At 45.5% G+C, this 16,904-nt stretch overlaps 1 protein-coding gene across 2 annotated transcripts in view; it reads right to left on the bottom strand.

Annotated features, from left to right (window-relative positions):
* The window catches only part of RAB30 (RAB30, member RAS oncogene family), a 58,593-nt gene that overhangs the window by 16,599 nt on the left and 25,090 nt on the right, over positions 1-16,904 (bottom strand). Inside the window, exons 1-2 of one of the 2 annotated variants that reach the window (XM_054079647.1) lie at positions 8,998-9,019; positions 520-620 (exon numbers count right to left, since the gene is read on the bottom strand). In XM_054079647.1, the coding sequence (XP_053935622.1) occupies positions 520-612 (93 nt within the window). In that variant the 5' untranslated portion in view covers positions 613-620; positions 8,998-9,019. Of the gene's footprint in view, positions 1-519; positions 621-8,997; positions 9,020-16,904 lie in introns of those variants that run through there. The other variant, XM_054079639.1, reaches the window with a different exon arrangement.

Here is a 16,904-nt window from a genome sequence, read left to right as displayed (position 1 = left end):
CATAATGCAAAGCCTTCCGCTCCAGATCAAAGAAGCCTGATCCTTTCCCTGTTATTCCGCCACACAAAAGGTCTAGTGTTTAACAGAAGACACTGGACTGACAGCCCAGGATGCAGATTATTTAATTATCTAGTAATGCCAAATAACCAGCAGAACTTTGTGCAGTGGCAGGAGTGATGGGGATGAGAAGGAACATGAGAGAACACCAGGAAATACGCTAGTCCCTATAACTGGTCCAGAGCACACCCAATTCAGGAAAAGTTTTTCCAGAAGCTTTCAGAGAACACTTTCTATCTTTAGAGAGGGATGAGATCTCCAGCAGGGGTAAGTACAGCACTAGATACAGATGCACTGCTGGTCCTAGTATGTTGCTACAGGTGACGCACACACCAAGAGTGCAGACAATTTCCTCAAAGTTGCAATGCCAGCAAAGCCCTTGGCACACAGCCACAGGCTCCGCACTCCTTCCAGTGCTGTCCTCACCCTGATGTTCCACATCCAAGAGGTGGTCAGTCTTACCTGAGTGAAGCGACGGACTAAACAGGTCTTCCCCACACCGGCGTTACCAATTAAAACAATTTTGAAGAGGAAATCATAATCTTCCATACTCATTTACACAGCTGCAAGAGAGAGAAAGAGAGCACAACACAATGTGAACCAAGGTGGTAGAGAAATGCCTTTTTATTCCTGCTGAACTTTATTCCTCCAAATACCAGAACAAAGGTCTTCTTGTATGTGCATCACTGCGAGATAAGGGAGAAGAGCCCTTCCCACTCCAACCTGGGGCATCCACGTAGTTCAACATCAGCTGCTGTGAAACCTCAGCCATGTTTTGGCTTTCACTCCATCCCACCTGGCTGCCTGTGAAGAAGAGATACTGGTTCTCAGCTTTCAGAGCAATGCTCCACAAGCTCAAGTCACCATTTCCTACATTTCCCCAAATGTTTATTTCACTTAATTGTGCCAGCTCCAAAGGACAGCGCACCACACTGTCCAAGGGGATTGCATAACTTATTTCTGTTGGCACAATACAGCACAAGAAGGACATAAATCTGTAAGAGCAAGTCCAGAGGTGGCCACAAAAATGATCTGAGGGCTGGAGCACTTCCCATATGAGCACACGCTGACACAGTTGGGTTTGTACAGCTTGTTGAAGAGAAGGTCCCATGGAGACCTTATAGCAGCCTTCCAGTACTGAAAGGGGGCTACAGGAAAGCTGGGGAGGGGCTCTATATCAGGGAGCGCAGGGACAGGACAAAAGGGAATTGTTTTAAGCTGAAAGAGATTTAGATTAAATATTAGGAAGAAATTCTTCCTGTGAGGGTGGTGATGCACTGGCACAGGTCTCCCATAGAAGTCGTGGATGGCCCACCCCTGGAGGTGTTCAAGGCCAGGCTGGATGAGGCTTTGAGCAACCCAATCCAGTGGAAGGTGTCCCTGTCCATGGCAGAGGGTTGGAAATGGATGGGCATTAAGATGCCTTCCAACCCAAACTATTCCATGATTCTATGAATACCCAGAAACTTTGTGAGCTCCTCCAGGTAGGTACTGAGAACCCACAGAGTGGAGCTGGGTTACACATGGACGTAGAACAGATGGGGAAATTAAATAATTTTAAAGTAAAAGCAGTAGCATTTGCCTTGAGGAATAAATGAGCTCATTTGCTAAAATCTTAGTGGGGAGGAAGGGTAACAGTTTTGCTGAAATATATAAAAAAATAATTTTAGAAGAAATAATAGATGCTATAAGAAATACTGCTACCTCTACAATAATCTTCTTTAGTTTTGTGAGGATAGCTTACTCGGTGTAAAGCTCAAACGAGAAGTGAACACAAAGCCTAGAGAGCAGGATCCAGCAAGCACGACTCCCATCAAGTCCAACTTCCTTGGCAGGATGCAGAGACAGGTGTTTCAGCAATGTCACAGAAGATGGGCAGGGTTGCAGGGGATGGGAAGAGACCTACAGGGCTTTCTTAGGCCACTCAAAGTATTAGAAGGACAGAAAAGACAAATATAGGGTTCGCTGCCCCTGACCAAAGCATGAGGGATGCACATCCACACCTCTGTCTCCAGTGCACAACCAGAGAGCAGTCTGTAACCTGTAATTTTAGACAGACAGAAAAACCCACAGACAAGGGAGCAGAAGGGCAGTGTCCAAACCCAGCTGTGTCCAGGAGGACCCAGACTTGCCCTCAAGACTGGTCTGGGGTAGCGGCATAAGAGACATCAGGAAGGAGACAGCAGTTGCGATACCAAGTAAGGCGATAGCTGAGCATCAGTCCCTAGCCCACCAGTTCCTATAGGTTAGACACTGGATGCAGAGACACAGCCAAAGACAGGAAGTGCAGACATGGGAAGGGAGGAGGAACAAAAAAAAGTATAGAATCCCAGAATGGTATGGGTTGGAAAGTATCTTAAAGATCACCTAGATCCAACCCCCCTGCCACAGGCAAGGACACCTTCCACTGGACCAAATTGCTCAAAGCCTCATCCAGCCTGACCTTAACATCTCCAGGAATGGGGCATCCGCAACTTCTCTGGACAACTTCTCTATCCTCAGCAAAGCCTCAGATTGCTTAGAGGGATTTTACAGAGCTGACAAAGGGAGTAAATGCAGCATAGGTGAAACTAGCTCCTCGTACTCAGCTCAAAGGCAGAATGCCTTCTCCCGCTGACTCCAAAGATCCTTACTTGGGAGAGTTCATTGCCACTCTGCTGTGGCTGCACACCAGAAGCTCCACCACACAGCTGAGATGGGCTTATAGACAAACAGCCAGAGAGTACAAGATAAAAGTGAGAGAGCACAGGTCTGTCTGGCAGGGCACACGGAAATGTCTCTTCAAGCACCACCAAGAGCCTGGTGGACCAGAGGGCAAAAGAAATGGAAGACTGACTCAGCACCTTCACGTCTATGCGATCCTTGGCCTTTCCAGCAGCCCCAAAAAAGGGTAAGCATACAATTAGTGACTAATGATCTGCATCACATCAGCAGATGGCTAACAGGACACAGCTGAGTCACTACATCGATGTGTCACTTCATCTGGGACAGTGACAGAGCATGGAACTTGCCCCACTGCTGCTTTGCCCCTGTAAAGTGTCACAAAACAGCAGCAGCTGGAGCTGCCTTGAGAATGCTCTAATCTGACATTGCTCTGACAGGCAAGACCTAGGAGCTCCCCTCTAGTTCTTAATACAGTGAAACAGTGGAAACTTAAAGAGCAGCCTCAAAAAATGCCCTTTTTTATTTTCCGGGGTTGTTATTTTGTGTAATCCTTTGGTATCTCCATGCCTGGTTTTCCCAGAGTGGGACTGGATAACAACAGTATTAAGAACATGTTGACAGTGCTCTTACAATAGAGGCTAAATGTTAATATATGGTTTCAAGCTTTCACACTAGCCAGCGTGAAGGAAGATGTGATCATCCACTAAAAGCTATTTCAAGACTAACAAGACTTACTCAGCACTAGATAATTATCCCTTGGATGTTTCATATCCCAAAGGGCATTGCTCCCCCCAGAGAGATTTCAGTTCTATTACTTGTACCCTAAACAACCCAAGGTTCAAATTTATCTTCCCAGAAAGCTTAAAAATAAACTTCCTCTGCAGATCCTGGAGCTCAGAAATGCTAGATGGCTCAGACATAGCCTAGAGTTATGTCTGATCCCCTTCATTAGGCTCCAAGACTAATCATATGTGATAATGATCCCAAACGGAAAGTGGAAGATGGGCCAAGGCCATAAAACAACATGACAATGAGATTAAATGCCAGAACTGAAACGACATGAAAAGTCAGGGCTAGGGAAGGCAGAAAACAAGCAGGACTAAAGAGAAATCATTTAGGAATGGAGCAGACAGGTGAGGTTGACCATCACTGTGCTGTTATTTCCCTGTTCACCAAAATCAGTGTTTCTCCTTCCAGCATGCTCACACATTGACCTACCACGCCACCAGTGCCGAACACAGGAACATTGCATCAGTTACTGTTACGAAATCATCTTCTGCAAGCTGAGTCTTTCGGCCAAGTGACCTCTGCTGCTGACTCAGCTGCATGCAACCCTCCCTCTCCCCAGGGAAGATGTCTCAACCTCTGCCCTGGTTGTCACAGTCAGGGGATGTGCATCTCAGCAATACATCACACTTTGAATTATATGACTTAAAAAAAAAATTAATAAAAAGAAAATGCAGAGTGCAACATTGCTTGGTTTGGGGATTTGTTTGGTTTTTTATTTTCTGTGTTCTTGACTTTGCAAGCGCAGGGCTCTGTCTTGCATCCCTGCAGTGGCTAAAGGCATTAGGGTCACGGCTGCCTGTCCCACCCTTTGGCAGAGAGAAGACTCTGCAGCAAGGGCAGGGGAACTGTTGCCTGTCCATGCCTTAGAAACCCCTCAGCACATCTGTTTAAATCACAAACAGGGCTAGCTACAGCACAGAGACATGCCCTGCCATGAGATGAAGCAGAAGCACAGTCTGAGGTGGCAGCAGGGCAGAAAATTTGGTTTCCTAACTGTTTTTACAGTTTATATAGCTCTTATCCCATCCAGCCCTCGAAGCTCATGACTCCCCTGGGCTGTTCCCACCAGCCTCGCAAGGGTTTTATTTCATTTGGATCACTGCTCATCTCCACTCATCACACAGCCCCATACATGATCAACTGAGGGCAGGAACAAGGAGCCAGAAGGGGGCAATTGAAGCGCAGAGACCACCTGGAGAGATGGTCCATCTGCAGCCCAAAGATTGCAGGGGACATTTCAGGCTTAGTTGGTTTTCTTTTCGTGGGCAAGACAGTGCAGTAAACGCTTTTAGTATTTTTCAATTATTAATTCCAGTTCAACCAAAAGATTGGTGAGATCCACCCAAACCCAGAAGAGCCAGGGGCTTTCACCACTCCTCCCCTTCACCAAGCTCATACAAGCAAGCTCCAGCTCTCATGGAGACACTCAGACACTCAAAAAGGAAGTGCAGAAGCCATGGGCTGCCTTCCCCATATAGCCAACACTGCTGCAAAGGCAGACATACACCAGTCCTTCCAGCTTCTTCCAGTATCTTGATTGCTAGGAACCCTCTCCCATAGTGTGGTCACCAGAACCTGGCCCTCTGTTCCGCCTTGCTGTGGGCTTTTCTGCCTCTATGTGCGGAAAAGCAGCACAGCTGCTGAAGGAGAAAGACACTCTCTCCTGCTTCTCCTGTTCATCACAAGACATGAAGCAAGATCATAGTCATAAAGGCTGGAAAACACCTCTAAGCTCATCCAGTCCAACCATTAGTCCAACACCACTGTGTCTACTAAACCATGTCCCAAAGTGCCACACTCACACATTTTTTGAACACCTCCAGGAATGGGGACTCCACCACTGCCCTGAGCAGCCTCCTCCAGTGCTTCACCACTCTTTCCATAAAGACACTTTTTCTAATACCCAATCTAAACCTAGCCTGATGCAACTTGAGGACGTTTCCTCTTACCTTGTCACTTATTACTTGGGAGAGGAGACCAGCAACCACCTTGCTGCAACCTCCTTTCAGGTAGTTGTAGGCAGTGATAAGGTTTCTCCTCAGCCTCCTCTTCTCCAGGCAAAACAATCTCAGTTCCCTCAGCCACTCCTCCAGACCCTTCCCCAGCTCCATTGCCCTCTTCTAGATACGCTCCATCCCCTCAATGTCTTTCTTGGAGTGAGAGACCCAAAACGGAACACAGGATTCAAGGTGCAGCCTCACCAGCACCAAGTACAGGGGGCACAATTGCTTCCCTACTCCTGCTGGCCACGCTATGGCTGATCCAAGCCAGGATGCTGTCAGCCACCTGAGTACAATGCTGCAGTTATCCACAGTAAATATATGCTTTGGGGAGTAAGATATCCCAGGTATGTTTCGTTTATTCCCCTACACCAGGGCCTCAGCCTGCACTTGCTCCATTCACCTCTCAGTTTACCTTGAATTACTTTACGCCATTTACCATCACCTGAACCAATTATTTTATAACTTTTTGCACCATTTCTTCACTCATTAGCTTGGACAAGCACAGAGGGTTCCTCTTCATCTCTGACCTGCTCTGATCATGCCACGCTCAGCCTCTTCAGGTACCAACTAAGCAGAAACACAAGGCAACACTGAAATACTATCTGGCAGACATTAATGACTTTGGAGTGATCAAATTCTCCTTTGGATGGATGAAACCACAACTTCACCTGGCCCTCATCAGCTTTTACACCAGCACCAGTCTTTGCACAAAACAAAAAGCAAGTGTGAGTGAGGTTTTTCGCTGATAAAGACTCTAGCACTTCTTAATGGTTGGAAAATAGCCCTGAAGAGAAGGACTTCAGGGTTCAGGTAGAGGAGAAGCTCACCAAGAGCCAGCAATGTGTGCTTGCAGCCCAGAAAGCCAATCGTATCCTGGGCTGCAGGATACTCTACTCTGCTCTTGTAGAGTAGAGGGGCAGGACTGGGAGTCCTGCATTCGGTTCTGGAGTCCTCAGCAGAGGAAGGACATGGATCTGTTAGATGAGGTACTAAGAAGAAATGTTTTACTGTGAGAGCGGTGAGGCAATAGCACAGGTTGTCCAGAGAAGTCATAGATGCCCCATCCCTGGAACTGGATGATCCTTAAAGTCCCTTCCAACCCAAACTATTCTATGATTCTCGCTCGACTGATTTGCTCAAGGAAGACTTTCTACCTCTAGGCATGATGAGGAACAGGCTCTATGATGATGATTTTACCCCAACTGTTTTGAGTCACCAACACAAAACTGGAGTGGGATACTTCAAAAAGGCAAAACTTTCTAGGTCAACCACAAGGTGTGCCAACATCTGCCTTTACTCTCCTGAAGATCTCAAGATAAAACGTGCAAAGAAACACAGTGGACAGCCTTTGTCCTAAGGCAAAACCCTTTCATGTCTGAAAGAAAGCTTCAACAGCTTCATTTTGGAAGAACAAAACAGAAATTGTGTGTTGTTTCTAAACCTCCATGGTGTCTCAGTGCCCTTTGGTGCTAGAGGTACAGGAGTCCACAGAGTAACAGTTCACATCTCTGCAGTCCCAGGCAAAAACCGGAGCAGGGAATGCATGGCACAGCATGGCATCCATGGCACAGCATGGCATCACCTACTCTCCCTACCAGTCTCACTCATGGGTTTTCATTTCCCACAGCCTGATGAAGCACCAGAAGGCTTTGTGAGCATTTCCTATGTAGAAGCCATGCTCAGGGGACCACAGTCCCCAAGTCAGAGCAGGCTGCCAGCTGATGCAGACCCAAGCATGGCTATCCGCAGCCTAGAGTTCAACCCACATTGCAGAGGCTTCTCCAAATATAAGGGCAAAGAGTGAAACTGAGGGCCTATATTAAGCCAGGAACACTTATAATTTGCACCTCAGCTCAATCCTACCTCACATCCTCATCTACAACCCATTGCTTCAGTTAGACACAGAAAAGAATCTGTAGCTTCTTCCACTTGCTGGATCAAACCAGCAGGTCAGGGTGGGTTTTATGTATTTATACAATTCTTAATGAACAAGGATTTCTGTTGATCATCATCCAACAGCTATAAACCAAAATAAATTTACCTAAACAACACAAGTTCAAACAGCAGCAGTTATGTACACAGATATTACATTGATCACACATGCCATATGAACCCGGAAATTCAAAGCTACAGCTAATATTTCAAGCAGAAAATTATTCCTTGCGGGCCAGAAAATCGCAGGGAACTCAGGTCTGGACATGCTGCTGCATTACATAACTCGGGAGAAAATATTTCCATTTCCAGAGCACCTGCCAACCCAAGCAGGCTCCTGCAGTCAGCAAGCACAAGTCCAGCTCATGCTCCTCTGCAACCCAGCAGCCTGGATTTCCTCCTGCTCGCTGGCACACCTTCCTCACTCCTCCTCTTTACAAGGTTTAATTTCACTTCCAACCATGCAGGAAAAATTAAGAGAGATTTCATACCCCAAAAACCCTGGATCACCCATGCAATGGCCCTGCTTTGTACTGGCAGCAAAGCCACAAGAGATCCACCCTCTCAGCTAGATGAGACAATAAATCTGCAGGAATGTCTTTCCCAAATTCAAGGCAGAAAGATTTATCACAGGCACATACGGGTTGCAGAGCCCAGCATTTCCCATCTCTGTCCATCATACTTCCTGTTCCAGACAAGTAATATCCAGCTGGTTGCACACTGGCATTCCTAAACACAGAATCATAGAATTACAGAAAAGTTAAAGTTAGAAAATACCCCTAAGATCATGAAGTCCAACTATCAGCCCAACACCACCATGCCTACTAAACCATGTCCCGAAGTGCCACATCTACACATTTTTTGAACACCTCCATAGATTGTAATTCCATCCAACACTTCCAGGAGGAATGAAGCAACTATGCACAACTATGCACACAACAGCCTCGTCATTCAAAAGTTTAGACACATTTTAAAAAAAAAAAAAAGAGTAAATTGCACACAAACTTTCCAGATGAAAAAGCCAGCATATTATGAAAACCTCAGCCTTACCGAAAAATTCTATTTGGAGAAATTCCTGCTCCTCAAAACCTTTGCTCAGGATATTTCTCCTACAGAAACCAAACAAGCTGAGTATGTGCAAGTTCTCATGCACCACAGGTATGTTTTATCTCACAGAGATATTCCTATAAAATACAGAGACGCTAAACTTGAGAAGTTTTGACCACGCAGGGCATGCAGCCCGTTCCCTCACCTCTTTCGCCACCAGGGAAAATTTGCAGCTCACCAGGCTATTTTGATCAGGTCATGGCTCATACGTTATTTGGCTGCCAGGAGGTTGTGCAAGCACTACAGAGAAACCTACTGATCAGCAATTACAGGTGCTTCACCATAAAGCAAGTACATAATAGTGGACGAGAAGCTCAACGTGAGCTGGCAATACAAGCTTGCAGCCCACAAAGCCAACCATATCCTGGGCTGCATCCAAAGCAGTGTGACCAGCAAAGCAAGGGAGGGGATCCTGCCCCTCTATTCTGCTCTCGTGAGACCTCACCTGGAGTCCTCCGGTTCTGGAGTCCTCAGCACAGGAAGAACATGGATCTGTTGGAGCAAATCCAGAGGTGGTCACGGAGATGATCGGAGAGCTGGAGCACCTATCATATGAGGACAAGCTGAGAGAGTTGGGATTGTTCAGCCTGGAGAAGAGAGGGCTACAGCGAGATCTTACAGCAGCTTTCCAGTACTGAAATGGGAGCCTACAAGAAAGCTGGGGAGGGGCTCTGTATCAGGGACTGTAAGAACAGGACTACGGGGAATGGATTTCAGCTGAAAGAGGGGAGATTTAGATGAGATATTGGGAAGAAGTGTTTTCCTATTCAGGTGGTGAGGCGCTGGCACAGGTTGTCCCAAGGAGTTGTGGATGCCCCGTCCCTGGAGGTGCTCAAGGCCAGGCTTTGGGCACCCCGATCCAGTGGAAGGTGTCCTTGCCCATGGCAGGGAGCTTGGAACTAGACAATCTTTAAAGTCCCTTCCAACCCAAACCTTTCTATGATTCTACAATAAATCTAGTATCAACATCATCCCAATGAAGAGCCCAGAGCAGAAGCTCTGCTTTACTGTGCAGAAGGAGTTTGGCAGAGCAGGCTCGTTGGCTGTGATGCTCATGCTTGAGAGGAGAGCGCCCTGTCTTGCAACAGCCCATGGCTGGACACCACCTCTCCTCACTTTCAGAGATAACGGGCTAAATATTGCTCTCTCTGTCTGGATGGTTTGCTTAACATTGGAGGTTACAGATCTCGCATCTAGGAGGAATCTTTGGATTTTCATGTGCTCCTGGCACACCCTAATGTTGAAAAGGCTTCGTGTCTATGCCATCCATCACTGGGTGAAGTCTTCTGTGTGGCTTTGCTAGTACTAGTGTCAAGAGCAGCATGAACACATATCAATTATTTTTTGTTGGATGGTGAACCAAAGGTTCTTCCGAAGAGACCAGACAAGTCACAGCTCCTGTGGTCCAAGGAGGTAAGACTCAGGGATATTTGTAACACACTTTGAGGTTGGGAATGACCACAAAAGTGTAAAATATCACATGCAGACAGCAAGCTATATCCTATCAAAAATATCTGAAGATTGAACTGTTAATCAGTTAATTCTCCTCGCACAGATAAATGAACTACTTCAATTTCTGCGTTACTCAGGAAAAATGAGATAAACACACAAAGTACTTGCAAAATAGCAAACAGACGTTAATTTTTTTAGGATTGAAAAAAGAATATGCACATGCACAATGCCACAATAGTTGGCTGGTGACCAAACCACACACTACCAGCAGCATGCCCAGGATATACACCATCTTTAGAAAGCTGTTTCCAAGCATGAGAACAGCCCCGCACTCCATTTATTGGCAGAATCTGGGTTCCGACAGCAAAAAATCTGTGCAATCTTAATACATGTTTTTATAAGCACCTTTCAAGACATGCCTGCATATGGATACCAAATACTGCATGCTTAAAGCAAGGGTCTGTGGTTTTAGCCACGTTATAGTGAATCATGCAACCACCAAGCTGTATGCTCTGCAGCAACACATTTTTGCATAGAAGCAGTTAAAGACTCAGCCAGCACAGCAGACAGGCTGACTTCCAAGTGTGGAAAACTGCATTGCCAGAAATCCAGCCAAAAATGCAGTTTTATCCACTCAAAAACAGCTTCTTCCCAAAGGGGAAAAAAAAATATACAAAATTATTTTTTAAAACTACAGTCAAGCATTACCTTGAATGTGCCTTGCATGGAAAAGCCAGGAAAGCTTCCCAAGTCTACACAATGAGAAATAAAGCTCTCTACAACGAGAAATAAAGCTTCCACACCAGGACCTGACCCATTGAAACAGGGAAACCCATCAGGACCTTGAATGAGAACTTCTGTCTTTAGAAACGAGGTGCACGATCGGGCTGAACCTCAGGTCTCATACACAGTCTGGGAAAAGTTTACGGGGACAGGAACCCTACAAGCAGGGAGACAAAGCTGGGGAAAAGATTTGTTCTCAGTGCAGAAGAAAAGCTTGTGCATGTTAATGAGGTAAAAGGCAATGTCGTCTTATGACACACTAGTTTGCTGGGCTGGCATGGTGGGGGGATTGAGTGGCATCACAGTCATACATGGAGATGTTTTGACACTGGGTGACAGGGCTCAGATAAAACACTTGCAAGATGAGACAGTTTGACACCAATATTTTCATCAAGATACATGAACAGCTATCACAACTGAAGGATTTCAATAAAATATTGACAAGAACATCATGACTCAAATAAGGTTGCAAACACAGGAGGAGAATAAGGGTAAGTATGTCATTAACCAATGACATAAGTCATTCCCTTCCATTACTTAAAGGAAAACTGGGAATAGGGCTTTTTATCAGGGAGTGCAGGGATAGGAGGAGCAGGACAGTTTTAAGCTGAAAGAGGAGTGTTTTAGGTGAGATATCAGGAAGAAAGATTTTCCTGTGGGGGTGGTGAGGCACTGGCACAGGTTGACCAGAGAAGTCGTGGATGCCCCATCCCTGGAGCTGTTCATGGCCAGGCTGGATGAGGCTTTGAGCTACCTGATGCAGTGGAAGATGTCTCTGCCCATGACAGGGGTGTTGGAACTGGAGGATCCTTAAGGTTCTTTCCAACCCAAGCCATTCTATGATTCTGATTACCATAAATGTATTGTGAAATATGAATCTGTACATTAAACAGTTTGGGTTATAAAAGCACATCCAAAAAAATTTTCTGAAGTTTTAACTACAATGACATGTCTTACTGCTGTTGACCATCTTGTTTTGATTGTGCCAGAAACTGTGGTATGAACAAACAGTTTTGTTTTATAAGAATGCTTTTTAATTAAAAAAATAAGCAGTTATTTCTGCCCAAGTTAACTTGTGATTTACTGGGATTTACATCATTTCTCCATCAAATGTAGTAGAAGGAACAAGTAATTAAGCCTCACAGAATCACAGAATCACAAGGTTGGAAAGGACCCATTGGATCATCGAGTCCAACCATTCCTAACACTCCCTAAACCATGTCCCTAAGCACTTCATCCACCCGTTCCTTAAACACCTTCAGGGAAGGCGACTCGACCACTTCCCTGGGCAGCCTGTTCCAGTACCCAATGACTCTTACTGTGAAGAATTTTTTTCTGATATCCAACCTGAACCTCCCCTGACGGAGCTTCAGGCCATTCCCTCTTGTCCTGTCCTCTGTCACTTGGGAGAAGAGGCCAGCTCCCTCCTCTCCACAACCTCCTTTCAGGTAGTTGTAGAGAGTAATAAGGTCTCCCCTCATTATGATGAAGCCTCATCTGCCCTGGCTTTCACATGGCTGAAATTATGTCTGCAAGGCTGCACTTGGTACCTTCCAGCATGGTGCTCCCATATCATGCCATGCTTCGTCATATCATACCACTGGTGAGGCCATACTGGGCAAGCCCCATGTTGTCCTGCAGTAGCAATCAAAAAGCTAAAACCCAACTGTTATATTAAGATGAAAGTTTTGTTCAGAATGGACAACAAGATCCAAAAAAAAAAAAAGTAATAATTTGGGGTCTTTATTCTGTGGCTTGGGACAGATCTACCAGACCAAAAGGCAACTCTCCTGTAATATAATAATAAATCAGCTATACCAGCAGTAAAGGGAAGAAGCAATAAGCACAATAAAAATCATAGAAACACACAGTGGTTTGGGTCAGAAGGGACCTTTAAAGGTCATCTAGCCTAACCCCCCCACCATGAGCAAGGACACCTTCCCCTTTATCAGGTTGCTCTAAGCCTCATCCAATCTTGCCTTGAACACCTCCAGGGATGGGTCTTCCATGACTTCACAGGGAAACTTGTAGCAGTGTGTTACCACTCTCATCAACAAACAGAAAAAAAAAAAAACCAAAAAACCTATGTTGCATACTGTTCTTAACAACATATTTTAACATCCATTGAGTTGATCTTATTAATATTCAGCCAGCTACACCTTCTGAGGAGCAGGCACAGTACCTGCCTTTCCTCTATACTAGACGCGATCTGCATATGGAACCACCAAATCTCTAAAGAAGACGTTCATTCTCCTACTACAACTACGTGCATTTGTGCTGATTCTCTTAGAATAGCAAGAATCAAAGGTAAAACTGAAAAAGCCAAGACAACAGCTTTAAGAATTGCAACCGTACTGTGGAAGCTGTAAAAAAGTGAAAAAAAGTGGGGAGGGGAAACAAAAAAATACCCCATGTTCCTCTGAAGAATCTGAATCATAGAATGGCTTGGGTTGGAAGGGACCTTATAGATCATACATCCTGCCATGGCCAGGGACACCTCCAACTGGATCAGGTTGCTCAAAGCCTCATCCAGCCTGGCCCTGAACACCTCCACAGATGGAGCATCTGTGACTTCTCTGGGCAACTGATAATGTTTCATTGAGAGGAGTCCATCTCCTAACTGGCATCTCTCATCCATTTTATGTCACAGACTGAAGCACAGTGAAGAAGCCTTCTCAAGACAATAGCTTGAAGGAGCTTTCTCCAGGAAGGAACATAAAATTATTAGAGCAATTACTTGCACAGTACAGATAAGCCATCCTCAGTTAGTATTTTGCACCTGGATTTTGTGGGACAGCATCTTCCTAGTGATTCAGCAGGGAGGCTGGCATCCCTAGGCAAAACCTGATCCAGTGGAAGACGTCCATGCCCATGGCACAGGGGTTGGAACTGGATGAGCTTCCAACCCAAACCATTCTATGCCCTCTAATTCAAGAGCACAGCCTGCTACTGTAGACTAGGACTGTTAAGAGAGAAGTTGGGTTTTGTTGTTTTTTTAAACATAAATGAGGAAATAAAGTGACCCTGTGTTTCACCCAAAGACTCCCTATCACAGTCCCACGTACAACACCAGCCAGCCCCACGGGAGCTGTACATCACACAGCTGTGCCACCACAATAGGACAGGTGGCAATTTGCAACAGCGCGTTTGCATTTTTGAAGACTTCTGCCTGTGTTATGCATTTCAAAGGAAAATTTCTCCTCCAGAAGCAACGTATTTTTTTAATACATGAAGTGACAGAGTAATAACAGAGTTAAGTGTTACAGGCTCCTGTTAAGATGGCAGAGGCAGTGCAATTTAAATCCTTATGGGGAGGGAGATGGAGAACGTGCTGGAGCAGCTGAGAAGACCCTTGAGAAGCTTGTCTCTCAAGTACCTGTTCCTCCAAAGATAAGTATGAAATACCAAACCAAAGGGCCCTTTCTGCCACTAATATCAAGTTTGGTGTGATGGATGTAGGCCGATTATTACCTCAGTGCTACCCACTTCACCACCTCCTCTTATTTCCTGATGGAAAGCCCATTACATCTATAACGTCACACATGCTCATGCACCCAAGTAGATATACCTCTACCTCCTAACAAAACTGCACCACCAGTAAGAGTTGTCTCATCTAAAAAGTTTTCCCCTGTAATAATGCTATCATTTGATGGAAACCCCCAGACTGGGAGCAGCCAGCCTGTCTGGCAAGCAGCTGAGCTGATGGGGAATATTCTTTGCATTTCTGCAAAGAAACACTTCAGGACAGCTTTAACTTGGAAGCGCCTGCCAGAGGAGCAGATGTTTCATGAAAACAGATTCTTCAGAGGAGGAAGAAAGTGGAAATAATAGACTTGGGCGTAGCTTCAAGCCTCAAAGAGAAGCCTTGCCTGCACGCAGCACCCTGCCAGATGCAGGAGGGACCCAGAACAGATGGGAAAAGCTTTGGAGGTAGGAAAGCAGAATTAGGTTTACAACCCTAGACCTAAAATTTAATTTTGCACAAAAGTATCTTTCATAGATTCACAGAATGGCTTGGGTTGGAAGGGATCACAAATCTCATCCAGTTCCAACACCCTGCCATAGGCAGAGATAACTTCTATCAGATCAGGTTGCTCAAAGCCTCATCCAACCTGGCACTGAACACCTCTACGGATGGGGCATCCATGACTTCTCTGGGCAACCTGTGCCAGTGCTTTCCCACTCTCACAGGAAAACATTTCTTCCTAATATCTCATCTAAATCTCCCCTGTTTCAGCTTCAAGTTGATTCTTTCAGTCCCTCCCCATCTTCCCTGTAGGCCCTCTTTAAGTACTAGAACGCTGCTATAAGGTCTCCCCAGAGCCTTCTCTTCTCCAGGCTGAACAACAACAACTCTCAGCCTGTCCTCATACGGGAGGTGTTCCAGCCCTCCGATCATCTTTGCAGCTTCCTCTGGACTCACTCTAAAAGATCTATGTCCTTCCTGTGCTGAGGACTAACAAGCATCTGCCCTGTTTCCTATAACTAGTATAATTATAATAGTCATTGCATGCCATAAGAGCTCCTGAGTAAGATTTTTGTAAGGATACCAGGGTTCTCTTCATGAAGTAAGAAATGGTATTCATGTACTGGTTAAATTTCAGCTCATGTGCTAACATGTAGCCTGTTTTCAGTTCCCCTTATAGTTTCAGGTGGTTACACTACTTTTCATTTGTCCTAAACCACTGCAAAAGTACAGTTACTCATCTAGGGCAACCATCTGACGTTAAAACCTCACTTTGCCTTTACGCCAGAGATTCCATGGGTTAAATTTGACACTAAAAGAAACCCCAACAAGCAAAAAGAGCAGCTGTTAGTGGAAGCTTTCTGCTCTAGGTCTTCTACTGGTGCAGGGACATTACTCAAACAGCTAACCTAAAACCCTTAGATCTGAAAAAATAGTAAAAACAATGTGTTCTGGGGTAGAGTCTTTGAGATTTATTATTTAGACTTGATGCAGCAAGTGGTACCTTGAGGACTAAAGCAAACAGGCCCCCACAAAATCAAGAATAACGTATGCACAAACACACACACACACAAACATTCATAGAATCAGAGAATGGTTTGGGTTGGAAGAGACCCTAAAGATGATTCAGTTCCAACCCCCTGCCATATGCAGGGACAACTTCCACTGGATCAATGTTCTCAAAACCTCATCCAGCCTGGCCTTGAACACCTCCAGGGGTAGGGCATCCATGACTTCCCTGGGAAACTCATGCTAGTGCCTTATCACCCTCACAGGAAAACATTCCTTCCCAATATCTCATCTACATCTCCTCTCTTTCAGGTTACAACGATTCTCCTTCATCCTATCCCTGCACTCCCTGATGAAGAGTCCCTCTCTATCTTCCCTGCAGGTCCTCTTTCAGCACTGGAAGGCTGCTGTAAGATCTCCCCACAGCCTTCTCTTCCCCAGGCTGAACGACACCAACTCTCAGCCTGTCCTTGTATGAGAGGTGCTCCAGCCCTCAGATCATCTTCATGGTCTCCTCTGGACTCGCTCTAAAAGACCCATGTCCTTCCTGTGCTGAGGACTCCAGAACTGAACACAGGGCTCCAGATGAGGATCACAGTGGGCACAGCAGCTCTCTAGACTGGATAAATTATGTCTTCATGTCTGCATACCCCCACTCCCAGCTCAGCTACACCCCACCTCCAGCAACAGAGGTTAATAAATTATTGCAGAGATTTTCAGATAAAGGGGTTGGAACTGGATGGGTTTTGAACTCCCTTCCAACCCAAACCACTATATGATTTTATATATAACACCATATCAAAATTCAGAGATTGTCCTTCCTTACTGATTTCCTGACAGCAGCCTACTGAAGTTTCAACCTCTTTGGGACTAATATTAGGAAGCAGAAAGTTATTTCCTTTTATTTACTTTAAGCAAACAGTAGCCAGTCCATAGGCACCAGTGCCAACATGACATGCACGGCCTTGGCAGTGCTGTCACTACCCAGCTAGGGACCTTCACTGCTTCATGGTCATGAGGACACAACTTGGCACGTCAGCACCATGTTTGTGACCATTTATTTTTATTCCTTAGCAACAGAGCAGCTCTTGGGGCCGAGTTTTAGTTTTGTTTTTGTGTGTGTGTTGAATCTATATTTGGCA

This window comes from Cuculus canorus, chromosome 1 (assembly GCF_017976375.1).
Source record: "Cuculus canorus isolate bCucCan1 chromosome 1, bCucCan1.pri, whole genome shotgun sequence".
Classification (NCBI taxonomy): Eukaryota; Metazoa; Chordata; class Aves; order Cuculiformes; family Cuculidae; genus Cuculus; species Cuculus canorus.
Note: the sequence above shows the minus strand (reverse complement) of the source record. Positions and strands in the feature narration are given on the sequence as shown.